Genomic DNA, 27,963 nt, shown 5'->3' with positions numbered 1-27,963 from the left:
ATGCATCTTCAGTAGAAGGTAGAGTAACTCTCAACTAATATGGAATAGTGGATTTTGATCAAACACCTTGTGTTCTTTTGCAACTTTGCCCTAGATAGGAAGGATAGCTTTTCCATGGCAGAAGATTTTGGATCAATCATCATGACCCCACCAATTGTTGATATAATAATTAATCCATATAAATTACCCAAGTGATATTAAGAAAATAATTTATATAATCTGTGATGTGAGAAATCACTTGTTTCATTATTTGTCACCTGTAATGCAATTTCGATTTAATTTAGTTTGTTTTATATTATTTTACTGCTCTATTAATTTAATGATTTGAGTAATTATAGTTTGTGATATTAGGTAATAGGTTTAGAAGATATTATTAGATAATTCATGATAAAATGTTTATGGATATTATAGAAATTTCTGCTATTTTAATCTGAATGCTGCATATAGTTTGATTATAATGAATTTCTTTTCTTTCTACATAATTCATATAGCACAACTATAAATATAATTTTCCATTGACACAGAATTATCATAGTTATGAGTATTATTTAACATAGAATAGAGAGCTAATAGTGCCCTAGGTCCTCTGTTTTTCATTTATCTATGGGAGTATGATACTGTCTCTGGAGGATTCTAATGTCAAATGAAGAAAATAAAGGATTTCATTCCGTTCCATTGTTTATTTCCCAAGACTACTGCTAATTACACATCTTGTGCTGCTTCTGCTCTTGGAAATTCCTCATAAGTATCTTTGTTCTGACTTATAGCATTTCCTTCTCATCATTACTAGGACTTACACTTTGAGTAGTGTTGTTTTCATTGGTTCATGTAGATTTCCGTGACCATTTCTTTCTAGACATATATAGATTGGACTGGCCTAATGCTAATCAAGAGTTTTCACAGGAAAACAGCTTCTACAGGTGCACAATCTCTTACTCGCAATTCCTAATTTCCAAAGCTTTGAAAACTTGAAAAATCAGGTAACCCATTTGAGACCATCCTGGCTAACATGGTGAAACCCCGTCTCTACAGAAAAAAAAAAAAAAAAAATTAGCCGGGTGTGGTGGCGCTTGCCTGTAATCCCAACTACTTGGGAGGCTGAGGCAGGAGAATCACTTAAAACTGGGAGGCAGAGGTTGCAGTGAGCCAAGATCATACCACTGCACTACAGACTGGGTGACAGAGTGAGACTGTCTCAAAAAAAAAAAGGTAACTCATGTGCTGGCAAATCTGACCTGAATTGACGTGAAGTTATTTGTAGTCTTTATCTGATTTATTGTGAATATTAATACATTTTACTACAGAAATGTTAATGGTTTGTTTAAAAGATGCTGCTCCAAGGCCCTCATGGAGGTGTTCTATAGTAATATACATATTACTATATAATATAGTATAAATAATATACTATATTATCTTTCTAAAATCTGGAAAAAAACCCACATATTTTGAAATACATTTGGCTGCAAGGGTTATATGCAACCTGTAATCATGATTGTTTTTCATATTCTGTAATCATAAGCACTCTATGGCCAAAGAATATAAAATTTATATTCTAATTAGGAATGTTAATCTTTAACTTTTTCTATTAGATTACCTGTAATAGTAATAATACATCAATGATCTATTATTAATCAGTGGTTCTGCCTCCCTTGAAACAAACAATTATTGTTAATATGGCTAGTCAAATTCTCAAATCACATGTTTTAAAGAAATATTTGATTGACTCCAAATATTACTTCCAAGGACTGATGATGAATTCTAAATTAACAATATTCACATAAACAGTTTCACAGCATTTGAGTACAATGGCTCTTAATGGGAAGTCTTGGGATACTAACATCATATATTGTATCTATATATGATTTTTCTCTCCTTCTTTCCTACAGTCTAGGGAAGGAAATCTTTTTATATGAATTGCATTTTTGTTACAGTAACATTTCTTATATAGAATATGTAAATTGCTAACCACATAATCCTTTAGTGAGAGAGTTAGTTATAATTTGCTTTTACAAATCTAATTTGTTGACTATCATTTTTAGGTATTTACTACCAGGGAGTACCCAGTTCTTCTTGAGAACACCGACCTACAACTTGAAGTACAATTCACCTGGAATGACTCGCTCCAATGTCTTGTTTACATCCAGATATGGCCATTTGTGAAACAGAAGGGAAGACTGCCATTAGTTATACATAATAGCAATTCATTTTTTCCCCCTGAAGTTGAACATGCAAAGAACATGACCATTAAGTGCTGTTTTATGTACATAAGACATATATATGTGTGAAAATATATACACATATACACTCAAATAACATATATTTATTATATTAAATAATATATGAAAGAATAATTAGCAAAAAATGGAATATAAGACAACATTTCTGGAAATGTAATAAACCATGTTAAAATTGTTTACACAAATATGTGAATGTCTAGAACTTGCTAGGTTTCTAATTAATTCCTTCCTACTAGAAATGTTATTTTTGCTGCAGAGTATATAAAACAAATTGATCTTGAAGATCCCATTACAGTGTTAAATTATTTTCTAGATAACATGCCTTTTGACATGAAAAAGGGTTTAGTATAACACCTTAAAAATTCTCATATATAATAGCCATTTTAAATGAAACAAAAAGATTTAGAAACCTGGTGTTGCTTGATAAGATTAAGAAGTTTAAAACGGGTTTATCATTACTATAGCACAATGTAAAATACTAGAAAAGTCATAACCTGATTCTCCAACCTTTTTATTTCTTTTTGTGGAAATTTAGCTGCTTGTAATAACATAAATTTTTGGTAAGGATCTAGTGAGATCTATTATGATCTAAAATGGAAGACAGGCAGGTGCAGTGGCTCATGCCTGTAATCCCAGTACTTTGGGAGGCCAAGGTGGGTGGATCACCTGCGGTCAGGAGTTTGAGACTCACCTGGCGAACATGGTGAAACCCTGTCTCTACTAAAAACACAAAAATTGGCCATGGTGGTAAGCATCTGTAATCCCAGCTACTTGTGAGGCTGAGACAGGAGTATCACTTGAACTTGGGAGGCAGAACTTGCAGTGAGCCAAGATTGTGCCATTACATTCCAGCCTGGGTGACAAGGATGAAACGTCACCTCATAAATAAATAAATAAATAAATAAAATGAAGATAAAAATAAATAAAATGGAAGACAATCCAGTGGGTTAAAAATAAAATGTAAACCTTCATTTTTACTTTTCATAGAGAATCATAAAAAGGAACAGAAAAGGTAACAAAATCTTTCTATATGGTTTTTATGTTTTAGACCACTCATTTTTATTTGGAAAGTATATCTTTGATGGGTTTAACATACGGTTAAATTCTATTTCTCCTGTTTTGCAGAAGTAGAAGAGCTGACATTTTAGTGTCATAGGATAATGAGACAAACATTTTTATAAATCTTTCAAGGTTGAAACCAACTTATATTGCAAAGTCTAATACAGTAATTTCTCATTGCACCATATAAAACAATTAAAGGATTGTGAATAGAAGATTTTAATTACCACATATTACAAGTCATCAATGTACCCTTGAGGGTTTTTAAAAAATCAAAACAGAACGAAGTGTTCTTCTTGTCCAAAATTATTATGCAAAAGCTTCTTAGCAGTTCCTTTTTTTGAATAGTTTTTAAAACCAAGAATGAGCTTTCAGTTTTCCATAAAAATATAAGCAGCACTACCTTGACATTGAAATCATCAATGCAGCCATCATCACTTCTTAGAATTTATTTAAACTTCTTCCCTCAACAGTTTTATTTTCTCCCAGCTGCTAATTATTTTCCAAATTCATGAATGTTTTAACTCCTTTTACTATTCTAAAAGCTATTTCAAGAAATGGCCCCAAAGCAGGAGAACTGAGAGGGGCAAGTTGGCCTGGTTTAATTCACAGCCAGAATAATTGGCAACCCAAAGTTATAAGTTAGATGTATTTTGCTTTTCAAGCCATCTTCTGAGTCCTTTTTAGGCTGAAATAATTTGTTTCTTTCCTAAATTATTGCTAGCTACTTGATTCTTTATGACTATCTAACATCCATATTTGGTACTTTTCCTAGCTGCATGCATCCCAAAGAAGAATTTGCTCTTTTGTGGAAGAAGAGAATACGGGTATCAGAATGAAGGAAATCACAGTGACTACACTATGACTCCATTTTGTAAATTTTTAAATATGTTATGGATTTTTTAGGAAAAATAATGCCAAAATTGGGATACTACAGAATCATCTAAGAATGATCAACAAGTAATAAGTCTTCATGGAGTTCATTTTTCTTTTAAATTCATGATTTGGCCACTATATCTATATCTATCTCTATCTCTATCTTTATCTTTAAGTGTCTATGATATCATCCCAGTTTGCCACTCATTTTGCATTATCTTAAATCACAAATGGTTACTTTGTTTGCTAGAGTGTGTGCTTTGCAACTTTTGTACAAGAGCAAAATTTTTATTTGAAACAAAAAATACGAATGTACATCACTAGGAGAAATGCTCTTCCCAGAAAACACAAACACACACATGCAAACATAGGAAAGTTTAAACTCTGAGAGTAAATTTAAATACATCAAACTACCCAATAAATTGATTTCAACAAGTACGTTTCATTTCTCTAGCTACTTATATCTGGCCTTATTTTGAGAGTTCAAATTTTTTGCCTTCATTTGCCTTTTTAGACTGATGTAGTTTGATATGATGAAGTTGCGAATAAAAGCCTTGTGTTCAGTATTTATATATACCACCTGGTATGCTATGGGCTGTGTCTGCTGTAGTGCTCTTCCCTAATGAGCAACAAGAAGAGAAGACACAACAATAAACCATGGTAGTCTCGGGAGGACATGGAAATGTTTCAGAGGTATAAATTATTTCCCAGTTTTTATTATACATTTTTTATTCATAGGTTAAAACATATCAGCGTAAGTGATGGTACAGGTCTGACTCCCTTTTCTAGGAGAGAAAATAGCTTTATCTGAAAACTCCAAAAGCGACTTAATCTTACCAGAGGTTTTTAATAGGGGAACTTGGCTTACTTACAATGAAAGCATATTTTTATTCTGCTGTAGAAAAACATATCCCTGCTCATTCAGTAAATCTAAGGTTGGAATGCTTTCTAGAACTGTGCAAGATTTGAATAATTTCTATAATTGTCTAAGAAGCAACCTTTTCATTTTAAATCATCGCCTACAGACATAGTCTGAGACTGCAAATTGTAGATTAGTTACCATTCACTCCATATAATCTATTGAAGGTACTACTGTGATTCATATTTTGATTAATTTTATTAGCAACAAATTTTTATTTTAGTGGCATTGCATTTACCTTAAATATTTAAAAATGAAGTTGTAACAGGATCAAATATAGAATGGCAATGGCAACTCTGCCTAGAATATAGTTGAATGTTCTTGGTTATCTAAGATGCAAAGATCTTTACAAATATTATCGTATGTCAAAATTATATCTAAATACACAAACAGTTTCAACTATTTCTTCCTCCCTAAAACTAAAATCGAGCCAAACCCAAATGAAGAAACCTAAACTTCTTTTCATCTAATATTTATACCCAACTAGGTAATAATAACTTCTAGACATCAATAAAGATTTCATTTTAATTCTCTTTTTAATTTGTAAAGGATATGAGTATGGAATTTTGTATATAACTTGAAATTTTAGATGTTTTAATAATCCAAATACTTTATTCTTTAGGATGTCAAAGTACTAATTGTTTAACAAGTTTCTTTAGCTCTAAACATATACATTACTTTTTCAAAAGTATCAGTGATTGATAGCTGCAGAAACGCCATTATTTGATTTTTATATAAAACATTGATTCATTCTTAAATATATATTCTTTAAAAAATAGTAAATACCTCAAGAGTGACAGAAAAGTTTCCTTTTCTGTTCTGTGACACTAATTTAAACTTTGAGTCTTAGTTTACATGGTCCTAGGGGTTAAACAATGAGATGTATAACTGTACAGTTAATTGTGTTCCTGTAACCTGATGATTTTTTGGAAATCTGCTTTTCTCTTTAAATTAAGAAATTTAAAATTTCAAGGGCCATATTAGTTATCTAACTATTTTGGGCTAATGTTGACTTATAAATAAATAAAAATTCAGAAATATATTCATGATGACAATTTTGTTATTTACACTGCTTATTCTTTATTTCTTCTTTTTTAGTTCAAAGGTGAAATTTTGACCTTTGTATTAACAAAGCTAAGAAAAGAGAAATCCTGCCCTTTAGACATTGATTTTCCTTGCATTTTATGGTGGTGTGGTTTTGCCTCAGCAATAATAAAACATAGATAAAATATGTTGTTGCATCAAGTTCACTTTGTCTGCTGAGATTTTTTTTAAGAACCAGGTTGAAGTCTCTATGCCTAAAAATGCATTAATTGTCTGGATCCATATAAAGCCAGATACATGGCTACTAGTAAGTTTTGCAACCAAAACTGGTATATTAAAATTTACTGTACACTTTGAGATTGCTGCCATTTTTTGGTGCTTTTTGGGCCTTGTCATAAATGGGTATATGAGTAATTGAGGAAAAATTATTCAAGTTACACATGCTACATTAACTGTGCTGTATTATCGAAGTAGAATTATAATTAATGGACCAAATAGTTCCTAAATTAGTAAGAAGGCTTACCTACAAAAAAATGAGATAACACTGATATTTCTGTTTCAAAGGCTAACAGCAATTCTTGGTTGGTCCTGATCTATTTGGTTCATACAATAACTACTGTACATGCTAAAACATTTGAATATTAATGGATTTGCTGAAGATTCTGGGTGTGAGGATTAGCTTGAAAGCAACACATTTGCTAACATAAATCATGACTCAAATTATCCCCATGTGCTTTACTACCTGTATATGAATGCAAATGCTGTTACAGAAAATGTGCTTGAAATGTCAATACGGTGTGCAATTAGCGTTGCATTGTCATGCTTCAGCATGTGATTATCTGTATGGTGAAATTATTTCAATTACTCCAGTATGTTACTATAATAAAAAAAAGTTTAACATAAGAAAACTACAGTATGTCATCAAATGCTTATTTCTGTTTTACACACACACACGCACACACACACACATGGTTTTTTGTAATAGAAGAGATTCCCAATTAAGGTTTCAGAGTGATGAGATATGTTTTTACAGAAATTTTTACTATGTACAGACAGCAATAGCACTATGGGGATAACTTTACCTGCTGTTAAGGTCAGGTCAAGTCAACAAAATTGTTGTCAACTCCTCTCATAGATAGCTTGAAGGCTGACTGTTCTAAAATTTAGAAATTACATTTTTACATCTTTCTAATGTCATGGATTATAGCAAAAGTATTACTAATCTGATTAGAATTATGTCAGCATCTCAGCTATGAAGTTCCTTTTTTTTCAGTAATTTATAATCTCATTATTAAAACTTAGAACACTAACCCTCAAAAAAAAAACAAAAGCATATCATATTGCTATTTGTGCCATTTTTCTTTAGGATAATTATGTATAAAGTATCTGGAATAGTCTTCCTTTAAAAAATGCATTTTGGATAAAAATTTAGGAAATTGGAATGTTAATGCATGTATGCCTTGCTTTTTGGAATTGATAATCAAATGGTATAATGATTGACTCTTAAATATATTTTTAAAAATTCATTATTATTTTTATAAAGTTAAAATATTCTATACAGGCTTTTAAAGTTGAATTGATTTTTTTCAGTGGCTGCTAAAGATGAGGACAATGTGGGTAGTTTGCTCTCTTTCTATTTTATAAAATAATTTTAATTTTATATATATATAATTTCATTTTTAATTAAATGAATGAAAATCTTTTAAAAATTATAATATAATCTTGAATAATTTGAAGTGTTAGAAAACTATATGGTACCTTAAAAATAAAATAAACATTTGGTTCTTTTGTAGTGAATAAGATAATCTTTAACTTAGAGTTATCTTTTAATGATTATTCATCAGGTATGTATACAGTATGTTGACAATGATGCCCATCGCCATGGTCAGGTAAATTTGGAAAATACTGGGTATAAAAGTGGAATGTGTTTCTCTACGTTCAGTACTTCAAAGTCTTTAGTATCTTCAGATACATTGAGATTTTTCCAGAAAGGGACAGGAACATGCATCAGTTCCCAAAATTTCACCATAGTATCTTTTATTTCAGTGCATCTCCCAGGACTAGACTTCTATTGAGCACACTTTGGAATACACCAAAATTCACAAATTCATTCACTAATAAAGGAATCAAAACATTTAATCATGTATTTATCAAATATACACTGGTGGTATAAATATGAACACTGACAAGTCTAGTGCAAGAAATCTACTTGGACTTGTCACTTGAGAATTTGGTCATTTCCAGGGGAATATTTGAACCAGGGTTTCAGAGTGATGGCTTGAGGCCTGGAATGATATCCAGAGGTAAATAATCCTAATGATAAGTATGCATTATATTAGATATTTGCAACATACTCATGATATATGAAGATGCAAAATGCTTAAGAATGTAGCCAGAATGTGATCCAAGCCCTTATAAATAGATCTTAATCATTTATTGGGTCATAGATGATAAAAGTTTGTTTTTAATGAGTGTCTAAAGTCGTCCATCAGCAGATGAGAGCTTTGCATAATAACGGGATATATCTAGAAACACTTGCTGGCCATCTGAAAGTATCTTCTTATACAAAACAAAAAGGCCTGTTTGTGGCTGACCTACTTCCTTTACAGCTAGAAGTTATTCAGAGTTTGTCACATTTGTGAGAGACAAGTCAGATTTTTTTCAAGTCAGATTTATCAAGTCAGATACTTTTTCTGTGTCTAAGTTTTCTCTAAGCAACCTGTTAGGCCTTAAGAAATTTGATCAAACTCCACTCTGTATTGTCCCATGTGAAATACTGCTAAATTAATCTCCCTCTTTAAAAATATAATATACCACTATTCAGTATATTTAGGGAGGATATGCTGATGGCACGTAGTGTGTAAATTGAACTATTTTATACAGTCATCAAAAATACATCTTAGTATTTTGTAGACTGAGGGCTGTCCTGACTGTCGCACAGCAATGGACACTCATTGTTTCTGAAATGTTTTATTAAGGCAGCCTTCAGTCTTTGATATTGCAATAGAAACATCTAGTGAGGATGTGCAAATCCAAACGCTTGGATAATAAAACTGTATATTAATGTGTTTAGTCAAATTCTGTCCTATTACAGCTATGCTGCTATTAGTGTTGGAATAAATTGAAAAAGGTCAAGAAACAATAAATTTTTAAACCTGCAGCATGCTGTTAGCAGTAAAAGCATTATCTGTGTGTTCATAATATATTGGATTTAGAGGAAAAGTATATGACACAGTGTATGTGAAAAATCTAGGTATATAAACCTTAATACAATCTAAAAAAATACCATTTCAGCATATTGCCTCATCTTCATTAAAATGATGAAAATGTGAATTCAGAAAACCACTTAGTCCTTAGGCTAAAAATAGGTAGATCATCAAAACCTAATATCGTTTTAGTCCAAATTGGTATTTGTTCAGTAATGTTCATAATGTTGAAGTACAAAGGGAAACTCAAATTTGGGGAAGAAATTGAGGGGATTTTAAAAATAAGCAAATTTAGCTAATTCCACTGTTTGACTCTTCCCAAACTGAAGCCAGACTTGTCTTGAAACGAATCAGTAGATACCTCAGAAATTAGCTTAATTTCATATTTTAACCTCGGATTTCTCAGTCATGTAATACTTTTGTTTGCTTTTTGAATTCTTTTTTCCTGACCATTTCTCAGTTTCATTTATGTCATCTTATTCAGCTTCACTCTTCCCCATGTGAAGCACTGTCACGTTACTCTCATTCTAAAGGTGTTGGGTAAATCTTGCCTATTTTTTGGTTGTTTTAATGAAAATATTTTCTTATAAGAAAGAGCAAAGGCAGATTGCACTTCTGCATTATTTACATTTTTGGAGTAAAATTTTTTCTTAGCACATCGGCCCACAGTCAGTGTCTTGTTTCTCTGAGCAGCAGGTAAATAATGACAACTTCTCTAAGTTCTGTGGCTACTCAGAACCTCTTAAGAATATATATATGTCCTGGTAAACTGCAAGAGGCTCACTTCAGGAACTGAAATGTTCTAAGAAATGTTGATCTGGCTTCTTCCTACACTTGCTAGAAATTTCCACAGCAATATGCAGATCCAAGCTAGGTATTTCTTAGATGAGTAATTACAAATTTCTAAGGAGCTGCATAGCATCGTAACACTTTGCCAAATAATGTCCAGACTTTGGGAAAATAAAATGAATCTCCTTAGAAACACTGGATTCTAGAAACACTGGATTCTCTCCTCGCTTCTTTAGCGTCCTACTTATCCTCTATTGTCATTTTTCTTATGTAATAGAACATACGCTGCAATTGGAAGCTGAAGATGTGGGTTCCCATCATAGTTCTATCCTGAGTGGAACAGGGTCTTTGTTTTCTAAAAATAAATGCCAACTGTTGAGAGTTTTGTTGTGAGGAAAATAACAAGCAGTAGTCTCTAAAGTATAATTTCCTCATTGCATATTTAAAAACACCCAAACTCACCCAATGATCAGAAAGATTCTACTTTGTGATTCTAAGTCTGGTTGTGGGGGTGGGAGGGTGGTGGTTAGCGTTGAGTTTCAGGTTCTGTAAGAATGGAACTAAACGCATTACCAGGTGGCAATCATCTTCATCTATTCAATAACACCGGTTGGCGTACATACTAAATTGTGGCACTGGAGACGCACATACAACTGAAGTAACTCACCAGTTCCTAGAGGCAAGTGGGCACGTGGGGAGACAGAGGCAGCGGCGCCCTCCAGGCGCTCCTCTAGTACAGAGGCGGCGGGGCCAGGGCTGTCGGGACGCACAGGCCCGCGTGCCAGCCTCTGGCTCACCTGCCCAAGGGCAGAGAGGGAAGCTCGGCCCCTCGCGGAACCCAGGCCTGTGAGCAGTTCCCGTACTTGGGGAGTGGGCGGCGGGGCTCAGCCGAGGTATAAGTTCCTTAGCGTCACCATTGTCGGTGTGAAAATGGACGTGGAAGACGACATATAACAGGCTTTCCGAACTGCCACCCCGGGCTGGCGGGGACGTGGCGCCGCGCCGGGGGAAGCCGCTTGGACGGTGGTCCCTGGGTCAACGCCTTCCCCAGGGCCATTGGGCCAGGCCGGTACGGCCCGGGACGCCCCGGAGGGCCTGGGGAAGAACCGCCCGGGCTGGCCCTTCGCTTTCCCAGGCAACGGCTGGAACCCGAGTGGGCCTGCGCGCGATCTGGGACGTGGAGGGTCTGCGGCGGAGCCAGGAGGCCTGAGAGGTCCTGAGGCGAGTGGGTTGGGAAGGGCCGCGAGGGGGCGCTGAGACGGCGAGTGGCCGGGCCTGGGAGCGGCAGGTGTCAGGAGAGCAGTCAGGACGCTTGCTTAGAGTCCAAGCCGATTAGGACCAGAGGCTTCCCCGGGTGACATGGTGATAATCCAGATTCAGGAGACGTGTCTGAGAAAGGATCGTTTAGAGGTTTTTACCTATTTTACATGAGGAAGAAAGGATAGAGATCAGGAAACAGTTCAAAATTTTTTCCATTGTTGTGAAAAAGTGCATTTAGTATAAAACAGGCAATTATCTGTGCATTTAATACGCAGGCTAAGGATGTTTCTTTCAGGCTTGCTTTCTTTGGGCATGTAATTTCATTTTAACAAATATGTGTTGCGTGTCAGCTGTGTGTCAGTTGCTATGCTAGATAACAGAAACAAATTATGAATAACATCCTCACTTTCCATGAGTTCAAATTCTAGTACAGGCAAGAGTCATCTAAATAAATAATTCTATGAAATGTCATAAGGCTAAAGAACAAAGGTATATGTAAGGAATTCTATCAAATGTTTTATTAACTATTAGCATGGAACAATAAGGGACTGGCTCTGGTTTCCAGATGGAATGGCCCTTATGGACATCAGGTAAAAGGGTCATTTGCTTAACAGAAGGCAGAATTGCACATCTAATATTTTAGGTTATCAATAAGGGCATATAATAAAAAGAGGCAAAAAGAAAAAAAAAAAAGACAACCTACCTCCAAAATCCAGCTAAAATCTCTTTGTTTAGAAAGGACTCCTGGATTTTTTAGTTTTATCTTTCATCCAGATGAGAGGGGTGTAATGTAGTTGCTAAGAGGCTGGACTCAGGAGCTAACCTGCCAGAGTTTACATCCCAGCTGCTCACTTACTAATGGGCTGAACTTGTATAAGTTGCTTAATACCTTGTTTCTCATTGTGCTTATCTGTGAAATGGGGACAATAATTATGGTACCCATCAGATTGTTATAAAGATTTGTGTATTTCTAAAGTTAAGAGAGGAAGTCTTATTTTCAGTCCCTATGATAGAGCCTTCAGAATGACTGTACCCAGAGGTCAGGTTTTTGTTTTATTAAATAAATACCTCATTAATTTAGTAAAGTTTTTTCAAAGTTATTTTTTATCTGATTTTACAACAGATTCTGATTATATGTAATATTTAAAGCTGATTCTCTTATATCTTCAGCTTAATGACTTGTAACATTGAAAATTGCATTTCCATTGATTGTTCTTTGCAGAATGATGGTTCTTTCTGTTACTGATATGATGATCTTTCTGTCCTTCTGCCAATAATTGGAAAGAAACTTACATCATCAGCTGTCTTTTTATTCTGAGTTTTTAGTGTTTGTGTAAGCAGACAACTCTTGCTGTTCAATGATTATATTTTTTAAACATCTTTTCATGTAAAACGTGCTTTTGTTATTGGCTTTCATTATGAGGAAATACATAAAGAGATGAATTTAAAAGGCTCTGTTTCTGCCCTCCCTGGCTGGTACTGTTTATCAGCTGCTCAGCAGTACTGTCTCTGCTGGTGACATTGTTGGGGCTATTTAGCTGAACTATTGCTCAATTAGACTCTTTCCATTATTTATATGTAATCATTAATTAATTGATATTATATTCTCTTCAACAAAATAGTCACCTTGAAGTTTAATGCCTTCAAGTGGGTCCTGGGGGCATAGGCAGAACTGGAGTAATAATCAATCAAACCTTCTCTTGATAATCCTCCCCACACAGTGCGCTGTACCTAATGCAAACGCAAGCTACCAGACCATGCATTATGAGTTCATTTCCATGCTGTTGACATGTATGAGCTGCAGAAGACTATGATGTTTCAGAAGTTAATTCTCGCATCTTCTAGATAGGAGGTCCTTCTCTAAGGTTTTAAATGCCATAGCAGTTGTTTTCTGAGATTGTTTCTCTAAATGTATGGGCAAATCTCCCAAGTGAAAGAAGATCCTTAAATGATCCCACGTCTTACCTTCTTCTAAAGGTGAGTGTAACCCAGTGAGCATATGAGGGGCTTGGCTTATAGAACATCATTTTCAAGACTTTGCCAAACGTTTTGCTTCCCTCTTTGACATCTTCATTCGTGCTACTGGACATTTATGTTACCAGTCTCATATTTAAAGTACAGCAGCATACAAAACATTTTTTCACTGCGATCGAGTGTGGCTAAGTTAACAATTTGGCTAAGTTAACAATTTCCCAAAGGTTTCTAGGCTGTTTTGACTACTTTAGAGAACTGGTTAGAAATACAACTGCAGTGCCTCTCTCTGAAAATACTCAATTTGGAAGAGAGGAAATGGTCATTGTGAATATTTTCTATTCTGACCATAAATGCTATATATTGTTTGATTTATAAGTGTATTGAAAAAATGTCCTTTTGTTTCAAGGTACTACACTAAATCTAGCAGTACTTTTACTTACACAATGTTTAGTGTGTAATGACCCTCTGAGAAGTCATTTATTTGGCATTTATATCCATTGCAATTAGGAAAAATTTTTAATTTTCTTTTTGCCATGTTCTTTGGCATTTCTAATGGTATGCTGGTAAATATTTAACAACCAACCTTCCAAAAAATAAAAAATGAAACAGGCACAAAAAGAAAGACAAACCTTACTTACAATGTTTGAGAATTTCTGTAGTGTAAAAACTCCCACCATGACAGATTTCAACTGTCAAAATTATGTCACTCAACATGGAATTGGGAAGACATGTGCACACTCACTATCACAAACTGGTACCAGCTAGCTCCAGCGTGCCCCTGGTTCTCATCTTAAAATCGGTTATCACAAACATGTTTTTTCTGTTACATGTTTGGACTTCTACCACCATTTATATTTATCCAGTAACTTTTTAAAAAAATGAATCATAGTTTGTTTCTGCAAATATATAAATGGGTGGAGCACTTAGGAGACTCTACCAATATTTTCATCTCCTTTCAGTGAATCAGGTTTTCAAAGCTGAATTGTTCTAGTCAATACTCTCCTGCTCTTCATTTTGTTTGGTACTTTGTTTATTACAAAATGAAATCTCCTGGGAGTGCATAAATGAAAACATTTCAGTGTTTATTCCAACCGGCTTTTAATTCACATCAATTTAGAAACTGGGAATTATTTAAAGTAGCTCTAGCTGTTCTAAGGTTAGCAATTAGCACTTTAATTTGTGCAAATGGCATTGAAAATACTGTATCAAAACAAACTGGTTCTCTTAATAGGAAAACCTTTTAAAAAGTTTTAAAAAAATCAGTGGTAATCAATTTGAACAGTACTGCTTTTCCACCAAGAGAGAGCAACATAAGCACACATAACAAAATATATCGACGTGGCCATTTTACATTGTACGCAGTAGCGTCGTGTCCGAATGTTACTTAGGAATCTATTACTTTATCTGCTTCTGAACTTGACTGATGAAGCGCAGTGATTAGTTAGGCTATGGCAGTTGATGCAGCATTCTATACAGATCATATTTCTGTCCTTAGATATTTTCTATGCACAATATGTTACTTCACTATGTTTTCACTGATGGTCCACATTTATGAGTGTCTAAAAGTTGACATTGCTTTTCCTGTCAGAATGGCTTTCAATAGGATACTCATCCTCTATCTACTATAAAAAGGTTAGAAAAAATTGCAATAGTTTTAAAAGTGTAAATGGTGGATTTTAAATTTTGTTTTAAGATAGTTAAGGTACATAATATCCAACTTTAAGAGAACTGGTATGTCAGGAAATTTTCTTTAAGATTTTACTACTATTAAATGTAATGACAGTTATTTGAACATAAACACTGACACTTGACCATAAAATGGAAGCTGAAAATTGCATCACTAAATTTTGAACTTTCCAAGACTAACCTTAATTAGAAACTTTGCTGTATTCCATGGCTTGAAGTCTTGGTTTAATTATTTTAGGGACACTGTTGCCACTCACAGTTTTCATACTTCAGAAAAACAAAGTGTCCTTAGTTGCAGTAACTAAATATTAAACTTATATTGCTTCCATATAACAGCAGGAGTACCTGCAAAACATATCAGTTAAAACTCGATAAGGTCAAGTCTTAAAAATAACTGTACCAAATGATTTATTATACTTATTAAGCTCATGATTTACAGGTCTTTAGATACTTGTCACCCTTAGTGGTGGGAAGCATTTACCAGGGTAAGGGAAAGAAAAAGAAAAAAAAAGGTAATGGCTACAAATAAATGCAACAGTTCTGTGTTTTCGGGAAAGTCATTTTTATGTAATTTTAAATTAAGAAAAATTCAGAAAATAAATGCACATAAATGATTGTTAAAATATTTTAGAAGTCTTTTTAGGAAGGAGCTTGTGGAGTTTAAAAATTCTGTATAAATATTTGTATGATTTGTATAGCTTGCTGTTCAGAACAGTGACAGGCGTGTGTTAGGAATGTCAATGCCACAGGAAGGCATTGGCATCGTGAAGCCTTGTGGTGTGGTACTACTATTTATCTTTTGGTACCTAGGTTTGAAAAAGTAGAATTATTTCTAGATCTTTGGTTCAATTTTGTACTTAATATTATCTCAGAATATAACGAGTTTTACGTATTCAGTTAGCCACCTTTTTTCCTACAAAAAGCATGTTCTTGGATCATGTGCATGTGTGTGTGTGTGTGTGTGTGTGTGTGTGTGTGTGTACTATATATATATATATATATATATATATATACACCTTTCTGTCTCTATCTTATCTATCTTTCTATCGTCTATTTCTCCTATATAAGGCAATTGTAATTGCCTATATAAAAATAGCAAAAATCCTATTTTTTAAACTGTAACTTAAGAATGATTCTACACATTTAAAAATATTTCACTTCATGGTTCCTTTACACAGAGAGCACCCCCAGTGAATTCAAAATAGAAATTAAATGAATGAAATCTTAACTGTAAAGAACTATAAATCAATCAATCAACTCATTGAACAGATGCATACTGAGCACATACTATGTGCCAGGCACTTCTGTTAAGTACTGGCTATCCAGTGGCAAATATATCTTTGCCAGTGGAAAAACATTCTATGGAAGTTCAAGGGTCCTGGAGTGACACAAATGGCATGTTTAAGGAACAGAAATTGGCCATTGTGACTGCTAAGTGAGGAGTCAGGGAGGGTGGTACAGAGAGGCTGGAAAGGAAGGAGCTATTTACATGGGGAGTTTTAGGCCATGGTGTAGAGTCTGGATGTTAGGTTCAGTGGGAAGTCACTGGAAGGTTTTCAGCAGTGGATAGATGTGATCTGCTATACCCTTTGAAGAAGATAATTCTTACTTCTATGTGGAAAATAGATTGTAAGGTGGCAAATATGAATATAAGTTCAGTTTGTTGGCTACTAAAGTTGTCTAAGTAAGAGATAATGGTATTAGGGTTAGAGTGGGAAAGAGGAGATGAAAAAAATGGAGAGGTTTAGAATATATTTTGGAGGATACATACATATCAGCGGTTGAAACTTGCTGCTGTTGGGAGTCAATAAAGGGAAACACTAGAGGACATCCTTAAATGTTTTGACTTAAGTATCTGAGTTTATGATGATATTTATTTACATGGAGAGGTTCAGGCTTATGAGGGGATGAGAATACAGAATTCAGTTGGGGACACATTAAATTTGATATCTAAGTGAAGCTGTAGGGAAGGTAGCTGTGTATAAAGGTAGCTACCATTGTCTTCTCCATTTTCAAGTAAGAGAACTGAGGCAAAAGAGGTTAGGCACCTAACTTAAGTTGGATCTGGGATTGGTCAGTGGATCTGGGATTAGAATCCAGGAAGCCTGGATCCAGAGTTTACACTCTTAGCCACTCCTCTGCCCTTTGGGTACTCAAGGTTAGAGACATGTAAGACCATGAGGTCATAATGAGCTAATCTGGGAAAAAAAGTAGAGAGAAGAAAGATGCACAGCCATGACTAGGTATTTCTGCATGAGAGGTAGTGAAGGAGATGAGAAGGGAGTAGGGAGACTGAAAAAGAACAGCCACTGAGGTAGAGGAAAACGGGGGGTTTGTGGAGTCACAGGAATCAAGGCAGAAATTGTTTCAAGGAGTTGAAAGCTACGTAGAAGTTGGGTAAGATAAGAGAGGTGGATTACTCAACATGAGGCTGTGTCACCTTCACAAGGGCAGGTTCAATGCGGGGAAGGAAGCCAGTTTAAATTAGATGGAACATATTATGGGAAGGACAGGTACCAAACAAGGAATTAAGAAAGCATAACATGTTGTTATATGTGTGTAACACAGACAGTAAATGACTTTTGTTCTGAGGCAGTGATGTAGAGAGCATGAATTCTGGAGTCGGATAGACCTGTGCACTAGTTCTGCTTCGAATACTAGTGCCGCCAGCTTCAGCCTTTTACATAACCTCTTTGAGCCTCTCTTTCCTTATCCATAGCATGTATACCATATGCTGCATGCAGACTCTCAGAAGAAGATCTGCTGTTTATCTCCTTGCTTTTCCTTTTGTAAAATACTATTCCTCTGATTTGAAATCTGTCAAAAATCCCCACCTGCCACTACTGCCCCATTAATAAGTGTCTCAGTTTTTATGTTAAGGCTATATAATCCTGATTTCTAATGTTGCATTAAAACTTTCTTGTAATTATTCATGTTTTTCCCTCTTATGAAGTTGCGCATTAATTAATCAAAACAAACCTTTCCATTTTGTGTCTCCAGACACCCATCAGATTGTCTAGCACAGAGTATATATTGCCTAAGTTTCAACTGAACTAAATTACTCATGGCCCACTGTGAGAGTTGAGCCTGGAGTCAGTAAGAACTATTGTGGGGATTAGCAGAGGGCAGGGGATGTTTGAGCTACACAGATGCTCTGGGTAGCAGTGCAAGTGGTGCAGTTGACTTTCAGTTTAAGCTCCAAATGCAGAAATGCGACCAAAAGATCTTCAAAACTTTCTCCGATCACATAACATAGAGAGAAGGCAGCTGTCAGAACAAAAGATCATAGGTCCCCACAGAGAGAACTGAGACATGTCGTGCAGGTTAGAGACAGGGAGCTGCAGCAATCTCCAGCCGTGGATTCATAAATTTCATGAAGTAGATCGGAAGGAGGCAAAGGTTTCAGGAGAAATCAGTTGGTAATACTCATGACTTTGAGCTAAGTTTGACAAATGTTAAGGCTTAATAACAAAAAGCCCCAAAACAAGCATGAATAAAATAAATAATCTGACTCATTTTAGAATAGTAGTGCTTTAGAAAATAGAGTGTGATTAATATACTTGCAAAACTTAATTTTTATTTTATACTGGGGAGTTAATTATATGGGAGTATAAAATAAAGTAAAATGATGATTGAGCCAGGTTTGTTAACATGTGATAATCTAGGTATCACAGAATTTTTCTCCTTGCTTATTCTGTCCATTTTCTGATTTCTTTTAGGAATATTTCCTATTGCTCTCTCTCTTTTTTTTTTTTTTTTGAGACGGAGTTTCGCTCTTGTTACCCAGGCTGGAGTGCAATGGCGCGATCTCGGCTCACCGCAACCTCTGCCTCCTGGGTTCAGGCAATTCTCCTGCCTCAGCCTCCCGAGTAGCTGGGATTACAGGCATGCACCACATGCCCAGCTAATTTTTTGTATTTTTAGTAGAGATGGTGTTTCACCATGTCTTTTTAATTTTTAAAAAACTTTTTATTGAAGGATGACATACATATAGAAAAGAGGATATATGGGAAGTGTAAGCTCGATGACTGTGCCAAACTGAACACACCTGTGAATCCAGCACACAGCTTAAGAAACAGCATTATCACTGATTGCTCTTAAATTGTATTTTCCTGGCCCACGTACTATGAACATAAAAGAAATCAAGCCAAATCCTAATGAAAATCATGAGACTTTTGATATCAATAAGTAAAAATGAGTGATGAATATAATCATCCTTCCATTATGTATGAGTTTATGTGTATGGATCTTATGTCTCTTACCTGGGAATAGTTAGCTCAGGAGATTGAGAACTTGTTTTTCTGTCAAATTCTACTGACATGTAAATGAAAAAAAATACATAAGGGGGCTACATAAATAAATAATATGGAAAAATCTAAAGTGCAAAAATTAAGATTTGTGATCAGGGAACACAAAAATCTAACAACTCTAACAAAATATATTTCCACTTAACTCTTTAAAGAATAGAGAAGGAAGGAGTATGAGGAATTCTGAAGTAAATGGAGGGAGAATCAGAAAAAGAAATAGACTCCCGGCATTCACATGGAGAGCTAAATAGAGGAAGAGGGAATGGGATTCTCCCTCAAACACAGCACCACAGAGAATGAATACCAAGTTCTATATCCACGCCCCATTTATCTAGATAAATTGAATAGAAAAAAAAGAATAAGCCACCACATAAACACATTAAATAAAAGAGATTATGCACTCCCTAAAGGCAAGGATTGTTTCTCATTTATCTTTGTATCTTCAACTCCTAGCACACCAAAGAAGATTTTTAGTAAATATTTGTTAAAATGTTGAAAAACAGAGAAAACAGTTTTTTATTGAGTAATATCTTGTAGCCGACAAAGGCACTTTGCCACTATGGGCATGAATAGAGTATATAAACTGTTCGTAGTCAGTCTTCCAAGGACTGTAATAAATTAACTGATCATTGAAGGTTTTCTTCCATTGCTTTTGCTTTTCAATACGGAAAGCAATAGGAGAAAGGAGATGCAACTTGGAATTGTTCTGAAACGGTCGATACAAATACATTTTAGGACCTTCTGGAAAATTTCTGAATCTTTCAAATTGCCAGATTTTATTTCTATTGTTGTTGTCATGCTTTTCTTCTAGGTAAGTCTTGGGTTGTTGTTTTACAGTGTGTTTAGACCTTATCCTAAGAAAACTGGTGTATAATGGTAGTGTTTGGGCCTAGGGGCTGCTAAAAGTACTGGGTGAGAGCAATCTATGTAGTGCAACACCTGTATAGAAGCTAGGGAGTTGAGCTAGAAGGTTGAGGGAAATGTTTGCCTGTGAATATCTAGGGAAATGAAAATGCACTCTGAATGCTTTCTGTGACCTGGTAAATTTTAGGTATTTAATTTTGAAATTCAGTGTTACCAAATTCAATATATAGAAACTCTAAATACTTGGGTTGATTTGACTTTCATATACCTCACAGCCGTGCCTCTTCTACATATTCTCTTTCTTCTTGGTTTTCTTTTGATAAGGCAAAGAATCTATTTTACATAAAATAGTTTCTGGAAGACAGCAAAATATTATTGTTAGACTGCTCTTAATATATGACACTAAGGAAGAAATTGGTTTGAAGCCCAGCTACCCTGGAAAGCCCATTTTCCCACATGTTCAAGTTTAGGAAAGGGCTAGGTGGCTGGCACGAAGAACTCGTATGAGAGTAAGTAGAATGGAAACTTACCTTGCCTTATTCTGCATTTTTCAAATTGCCAGATTTTGTTTCTATCGTTGTCATGCTTTTCTTCTAGGTAAGTCTTGCGCTGTTGTTTTATGGTGCGTTTAGATCTTATCCTAAGAAAACCAGTATATAACGGTAGTGTTTGGGCATAGGGGCTGCTAAAGGTATTGGGTGAGAACAATCTATATAGTACATATAGTACAACACATGTATAGAAGCTAGGGACTGGTGACCTCTCTTTCCACAGTAATACCACCATGCTAAGATTCCAGGGCACTGTGTTGGGAACTTTCAAGTGTTCTGAGCCACTCAAGGGTCAGGGGAAAGGATGGATTGCCCACAAATGGTGATTCAATTGGAGCTTATACCAAGTGGTGACTAGACTGCAGTGGATAGTAAAGTCTCTCTGGATGGTGATGAAAAGTACAGCTGATGTAATTTCTCAGCACAAATCATATGCAACTGTTCACTGGCTACTCTCAGAATGGACTTTGGACAGTCAGATAGTTCCCTGAGCCTCTCTGGTGCTTGATGGTGACATATGGCTTTTGCTCTGGCAAAGGCTGGGTAGTTTCTGGGTATACCATGTTTTTCTCTCAGGCATGGCTCCCTAGTATGGGCCTCACTGACTTCTCACCCTCATCACATTCTCCTCCATTACTGTCTTTTCCCTCTTCCAGTCCTCTTAATCTTTATCTCTGCTGGAGTGCAGTAGCCTGGCTCTCTTTTGGGCTTTCTCATTAGTGTTTATGGCATAAACCTTATGCCTGAGCTCCTTCAGTGTTCTGCCTTTTTATTCCTCACTTAATTCTCCAAATCATGCTTTTTGAAAAACAAACAAACAAACAATCCCTTCTTGCAAAATAACCTAGTTCTTGCAAGTAAAAGCTTTAGTTTTCACACTTTTGTCTCACCTATCAGTTTCATAAATCTACTTTAAACTCAGAACTGAGCACTGCCTGTTTCTTTTCTCTCTCTTTTCATTTTATTTTAACAAGGCTGACCTTTCTGAGACAAAGAAAAGGCTGTTTATTTTTGAGTGTTGGGAAACTCATCAAAATTTTGTGGGGCTTATGGAGCCACCTGTGCTGGGAGAAGGGGTGGCAGTTAGATAAACCCATGAGGTAATGTCACATGGATGTGTAGTTTCCATGGAGCAAGTGTTGGAAGTAACCAGGCTCAGCTGCCTTGATGGGACTCGTGTGTGTGTGTGTGTGTGTGTGTATGTGTGTGTGTGTGTGTGTATGTGTGTGTGTGTGTGTGTGTGTACACGTGCATGTGCACGTGAAAGAGAGAGAGAAAGAGAGAGAGAATATGTGGATCACAGGAAGTTAGGCAGAGAGTGCCCACATCAGGGAATTAGGGGTGTATGAAGTACCTACAAATAGACCCTGTAAAAAAATTAACATTTGGACCTACATAAGCCACGTTAGAGGCCAAGAATAGTCAATAAGAATATAAGGAGCACTGTCTAAATGAAAATATTTTATCTCTTTCTCTAGAATCTCCTTCCCTTCTGCTCTAACTAGGAAAGTCGGAGGGCGTTGGTGAAGGAGACAGAGAGTGAAAGAGCAGACTATGCCCAGCCTCTCCACTGCAAGAGCTTGGAGTCAGGTGGGGATTGAGCTTGTCTTAGGGGGAAGAGAGAAGTTTTGAATGCGATATGCGATTAGAATCTTAAAACTTACCAGAGCCTTTTACTACCTAGAAGTAACTCATAATTACTGAAATGAGACTGCTTTTTGTTGTCGTTGTTGTTTAAAATGAATGGAAAGCTATGAGAGCTGCCTGAAATGTCATTAAGGTATAGGCAAGGGGAATGTGACATATTGAAAGGCAGTGGTAGACGGGAAATACGGCTGCTTCCTTTTGTACTTATTACGTTCAGCCCTTTCAATAAACTGGTTACACTTCCATTGATTCTTAATGTAGTCATTCAGTGACTAACAGCTACTCACACTGCATCTCAATAGCAAAAGAGCTAAAGGAAGAAGAATCATAGGTAGAGCTGGAAATATGCAGACTTCCTAGCCTATAGGAGGGATGAATGAGCTGATCTGTGTGTCTCATGGGAGCGGATGGGGCTGTGAAATACGCACAAATAGACCCTGCAAAAAAGTTAACATTTGGACCTACAGATGGCATGTAAGAGGCTAGGAATAGTCAATACAGAACTATAAGGAGCACTGTTTACGTGAAAATATTTTGTCTCTTTCTCTGGACACTCCTCCCTGACCCTTTGACTCTAGGAAAGCCAGAGGGAGATGATGAAGGAGGCGGATGGAGAATGCAAGAGCAGACCGTGGTTCGCCCATACCTAGAACTCGGAGGTCTTTTTTGCCTTGTTTTTTTTCAAGTCCCAGTCTGTATTTGTTACTGTTCTTCTTTTTAACCACCTCCTCATCCTGTGTTTTGTGATTTCCTTTGTCAAGATCGTCCTCTCCATCACCTGGGCTTGACTTTACCATTGATACCTCTCTTAGTTATTCCATACGCATCTAACAATCCTGTAAATTCTACCTCTGCTATAGCCTTCCAAACACTCCTGCGTGAGGTTTTCATATTTTAACTGTTCACAAATGTTGGACAGCTCAATGTTAGTGATAAAGCACGTGGATAGACAAGAAATGCTTCTTGTTCTCTTGGCTCTTGTGGTTTAGAGAAAGATGGACTTCTAGGCCATTATAATTCAACGTGATTAGCGTGATAGTGGAGATGTGTTCAAGGTACTGTGGAAAACAAGTGAAGGGAAGAGCTAAATGCTTAGCAGAATGGAGAAGATTCAACAGAGTAGGGACATTTTAACTGATCCCTTAAGGGTGAATTACAGAAAAATAAAAAGCAAGAAGGAAAAATTCTACCAGCAGGAAGCCATCAGGCAGAGGGAACACCCTTTGCAAAGGGGCCCAGAGGCAATGAGAACTGCCAGAACTTTCTTAACAGCTGGAGCTAGAGTGAGGTGGGAAATCACAAGAGATGAGGCTAAAGAGAGATATTTTAACATTTTTAAGACTATTTCTTTAGAATGGATTCCCAGGAATGAAATGCTAAATGTTATTAATATTTCTGCTGGGAGACACCAGGAGCACAAAGCATTCCAATGGAGGCTGAATGGGCTTTAGGAAATGTTTAGGGAGCATGCGTGTATGTGTGCATCTGTGCTGGGGGAACAGTAGGTTTTGCACAGGTTTTGACTAACCTAGTATACCGTGACCTTTGTTATGCAATATGGAGCCGTTAATGGTTTTCAAGTAGGGCAGTGGGGAAATACATACATTTTATTATAGAAACATGATTCTAGCAGTAATGAGAAAGCAAAGCAGGAAGCTACTGCAATCACGCATGCAAGAGATAAGAAGGACCAGAGGTAGGACACTGGGTAGGAAATGACGAGAAAAATTAAATGAGAGAGGATTGCAAGTAGCTGGAAAATTATAGCTACATAGATTCAAAGGCTAGGGTAGAAGGGCTTTGAATCTATGAAACTAAAACCAGAAACTCCAGGATTCAGGATCTCTTGGATTAGCCAGATTTGGGAACCATGGCACTAACTGGTCTGCCTTCGCCTTCTCTCCTCCTTTTTACACCTAGTTACGTATGACTTAGCTTAAGCACATAGTAACAGTGAACTGCTACCAGCTAGTGTTAAAGCTCCCCCACCAGCTTCTTCTTTGCCCCTGTGCCTTTACCTGGAATATCTCGTTTTCTCCTTCCTTGTTTGCCCAATCCCTATACAAACATGGAGAAGCACCTTGGTTGAAATCTGTCCTGTACATCTTTCCCATATCCCCCTTCTTTCTTAGCTGACCCTCCCTTCTGTGAATGAGATGAAAATCCTCTCAAGCACTGGACCTTCCTTCAAGCTCCAGGGTAATTTACCTATAATTCGCTATGGAACCATAACCGCATACATTGTAATATATTTATACGTGAATATATCTTATCTTTTTTATCAGGCTGTGAACTCCTTGGGAAAGAGATCGTGTCTAGCATATAGAAACATGATGCTCAGTAGAGAATAAATAAGTGAATATCAGTAATCATTTTTACCAACTCATGGTTAAAAAATAGTATGAAAAAATGTTTTTCTCCATTTTCTTCAAAATACAACAACATTACAAGATACAAAACATAACCATTTAATTAAGTCACCCAGTTTGATCAGTATATTTAACAAATTTTGGCACAATTGAGGCAATTTCTCCCTTTAATGTCTAAATATATCAGTGCTATTTGTTCCTTATTTTAATGGAGATTAATTCCCTTTCAAAGGAAAACCATAATCCCCTCAATTCTAAGACTCACAAAAATAACTCCCATAATTCTGTTCTAAATAGAAGAGAGAATCTCAGCAAAAGGAATGATATCACGTAACTACACCCATGTTATTGTGAAGTATTAGAGCTCCTCTCCTGGGAGCCATATGAGATAGCTTTGCTGTTTTTCAGTAGACATCTTTATTTTTTGCCCTGTATACTAAGACGTTTGCTTAGAATTCACTGGAATGCTAAATTATTTCTAGCAAATTACAAGCAACACGGATGAATGGGCATGTAGTATTTCATTTTTGCCTCATTATGCTTTAGATTTGGGATCTCCAGTTTTGTAAATGATAGCTGAGATATGTCAGTCCATCTTTACACATGCTCATGCTTGAATGCATCCCGCTTCTCCTCCCATATGGAACAGTGTCAATCATGACGTACAACTGCTGTTAAGATACATCCTGTGTCTACAGAAAATAACTCATAAGTACTCATTATGGAATAGTGTATAAGATTGCAGGAAAACCCAAGAGAATTGGTTTGCCTCCCCCCCCACACACACACAAGTGCCCACATGCACACACCTTTGGCACATTTTTAGGTAGGAGGAAATAGTATTCCCTCTTCTGAAGGCTCCAAGTACCCCTCATAACTCCTGCCACTCCCTGGGTGACTGAAACATTTGTCACCATCTTCCTGAACCTCAGTTTCTTCGTTTGTAGATAATTCTTAGAGTGACGGCATTTTATAAGGAACAACAAATAAGAATGCTTTCAAAGTGCTTCGCAAGCCTACAGTACTCTGTAAATGCTTAATGATAATAATATACAGTAGGGCATCTTCCCTTGAAAACAGCAGGAGTGTTTCCTTCCATAATGACCTGACAGATGGGTTATGGTATCTAATCCCCTTAAACCCCCAAAGCTCTTTGATAGTGGATGTTGTAAAAGGCCAGATTAGAGCACATGCTGCTCTTTTATTGAGCCCTTTCTTTCAGTATCTATGCCATGTTCAATTGCTTCCTTCTCTAAGTACGTTACATGTTAACCTACTACCTGCAGGAACAATTAGGAGCAAAAATAGAGGCTAAAGGACAGTGCACTCCAGTAGGAAAAATTAGTTAATGCTTGTTGTCCCCAATATTAAAAATCCACTTTGGCCTTCACATGTGGCTTTTATGGAAGGTTCCTGCCCTCCTAAATCCTGACTATTAATCTCAAGCTGTGGGTATTTGTTGATGGCGAACACAGGCTTTTTTTGTGAGATAGTCCTGGATGTGGTGAGAACGGAGCTTTAGCGATATTAATTCTAAACCAGCGAGGCTTAGGAAAATCACAGGCACTTTAGGATATTTGTAGCACTTATGTAAGAGTTGGAGCTTTCGATCAGTTCAAAACGAGGAAAGGATGATTAGCAGTTTCTACTGTAACTTTTACTCAGCCCTTGAACCTGGATTGGACCAAGAAGTTTTTTTTACATTTCCACTTTTTGCTGTGCTTTTCTTTTGAGAATAACTATTAAAGTTATCAGTTTCTAAAACCTTTTGTGACAATCCCTTAAGGCACATTCATCATCCTTCCCTAGTACAAAGTTTGCTTTCTGTGCACGCTTGAAGAAGTGTAAGTTGTTGTGCAATCACCCATGGCATGTTATTTGTGTAATCAAGGAAAAGAGAAAGGAAGAGCAGCAGCCAATAATAATTTGTTTCCTAACTGAATATATACCAGCACTGCAATAAACATTTTAAGCACACCCTCTCTTTGAATTTGGGGTGTTTTAAAGAAACAGGCTGGTTGTTAAAGAGCCTTTCAGAAGAGCCCTTTTTTTTGTATGCTGGATCCTCCTCTTCTCACCTTCTCAAAGACATCACTTCCACATGTGTGCCCTCTTTTTCCTGTATCTTTATACGTTCCTTCTTTTCTGAATAATCCTCATGATCCTCAGGGTACAAAAATGCTTAAATATCTCATGACTTTATAAAAACTTGAGCCAACGTTGCCTCTGCATTTCCTTCAGGCTCCAGTTTTTAGGGATCTCTCTATAGCAGAACTTCCCCAAAGAGGTTTTCCTACTTGCTGGTTTCATGTTTTAGCTTGTTCATACTGCTATAATGAAACACCGTACACTGGGTAGTTTGTAAAGAAAAATTCATTTTTTTTATCGTTCTGGAGGTGGAAGTCTAAGATCAAAGCATCAGCAAGTTTGGTGTCTCATGAGGGCCACTCCCTGCTTCTAAGATGGCGCCTTGTTGCTGCATCCTTGGGAAGGGATAGAAGTGGGGGCGGGGGTGGAAAAAGCCCCGGGCTGGTTGTACCTAACCCTTTTGTAAGACTAATCCATTCATGATGAGGGGAAAGCCCTCATGACTTAATCATCTCGTAAAAGGAACACATTTTAATACCATCAAAATGTGTAAGAGGAATATTCTAACCATAGCACTCCACTTTCTACTTTCCCTTGTCCTATTCTCTGTCTCGTTCTCTCCCCTGCCCCATCTCTCTCACTGGGGTTTGTATGCATGTACATATACATGCAAAATATCTAAGTACTTTGACAGGTGTTACACACTGACCATGGATTCCCCTGGAACCTTTATTCAACTCAGTGTATTCTTTTGTAAATCACAGCCACCATTCATTCCGTAAATTGCCAGTGTACAATTCAATGAATGGGGACAATGTGAACACCCATATAACACAACTCATTCAAGATTTAGAGAGTTTCCTTGTGCCCCTTTGTAGGCAGTCTCCAACCCCATGGCAATTGCTGTTCTGTTTTGTTGTTGTTGTTGTTTTTGAGACAGAGTCTCACTCTGTCACCAGGCTGGAGTGCAGTAGCGCAATCTTGGCTCACTGCAACCTCTGACTCCCTCATTCAAGCGATTCTCCTGCCTCAGCCTCCTGGGTAGCTGGGATTACAGGCACATGCCACCACACCCAGCTAATTTTTG

The 27,963-nt window shown here is 36.5% G+C and overlaps 1 protein-coding gene and 1 long non-coding RNA gene across 3 annotated transcripts in view; one reads left to right on the top strand and one right to left on the bottom strand.

Moving 5' to 3' along the window:
- Positions 1–7,043, top strand: part of TTLL7 (tubulin tyrosine ligase like 7) — a 92,417-nt gene extending 85,374 nt beyond the window's left edge. The window contains exon 20 of the mRNA XM_002751007.6: positions 2,040–7,043. Within this exon, the coding sequence (XP_002751053.1) occupies positions 2,040–2,160 (121 nt within the window). The 3' untranslated portion in view covers positions 2,161–7,043. The remainder of the gene's footprint in view (positions 1–2,039) is intronic.
- The window catches only part of LOC128928201 (uncharacterized), a 73,574-nt gene extending 62,289 nt beyond the window's left edge, over positions 1–11,285 (bottom strand). For both annotated transcript variants that reach the window (XR_008473005.2, XR_013520550.1), the window contains exon 1: positions 10,798–11,285. This is a non-coding gene — a long non-coding RNA (uncharacterized LOC128928201). The remainder of the gene's footprint in view (positions 1–10,797) is intronic.
- Positions 11,286–27,963: the final 16,678 nt, after the last annotated feature.

The sequence above is a fragment of the Callithrix jacchus genome, chromosome 7, assembly GCF_049354715.1.
Source record: "Callithrix jacchus isolate 240 chromosome 7, calJac240_pri, whole genome shotgun sequence".
Lineage (NCBI taxonomy): Eukaryota > Metazoa > Chordata > Mammalia > Primates > Cebidae > Callithrix > Callithrix jacchus.
This window is presented reverse-complemented; position numbering and strand designations above follow the sequence as displayed.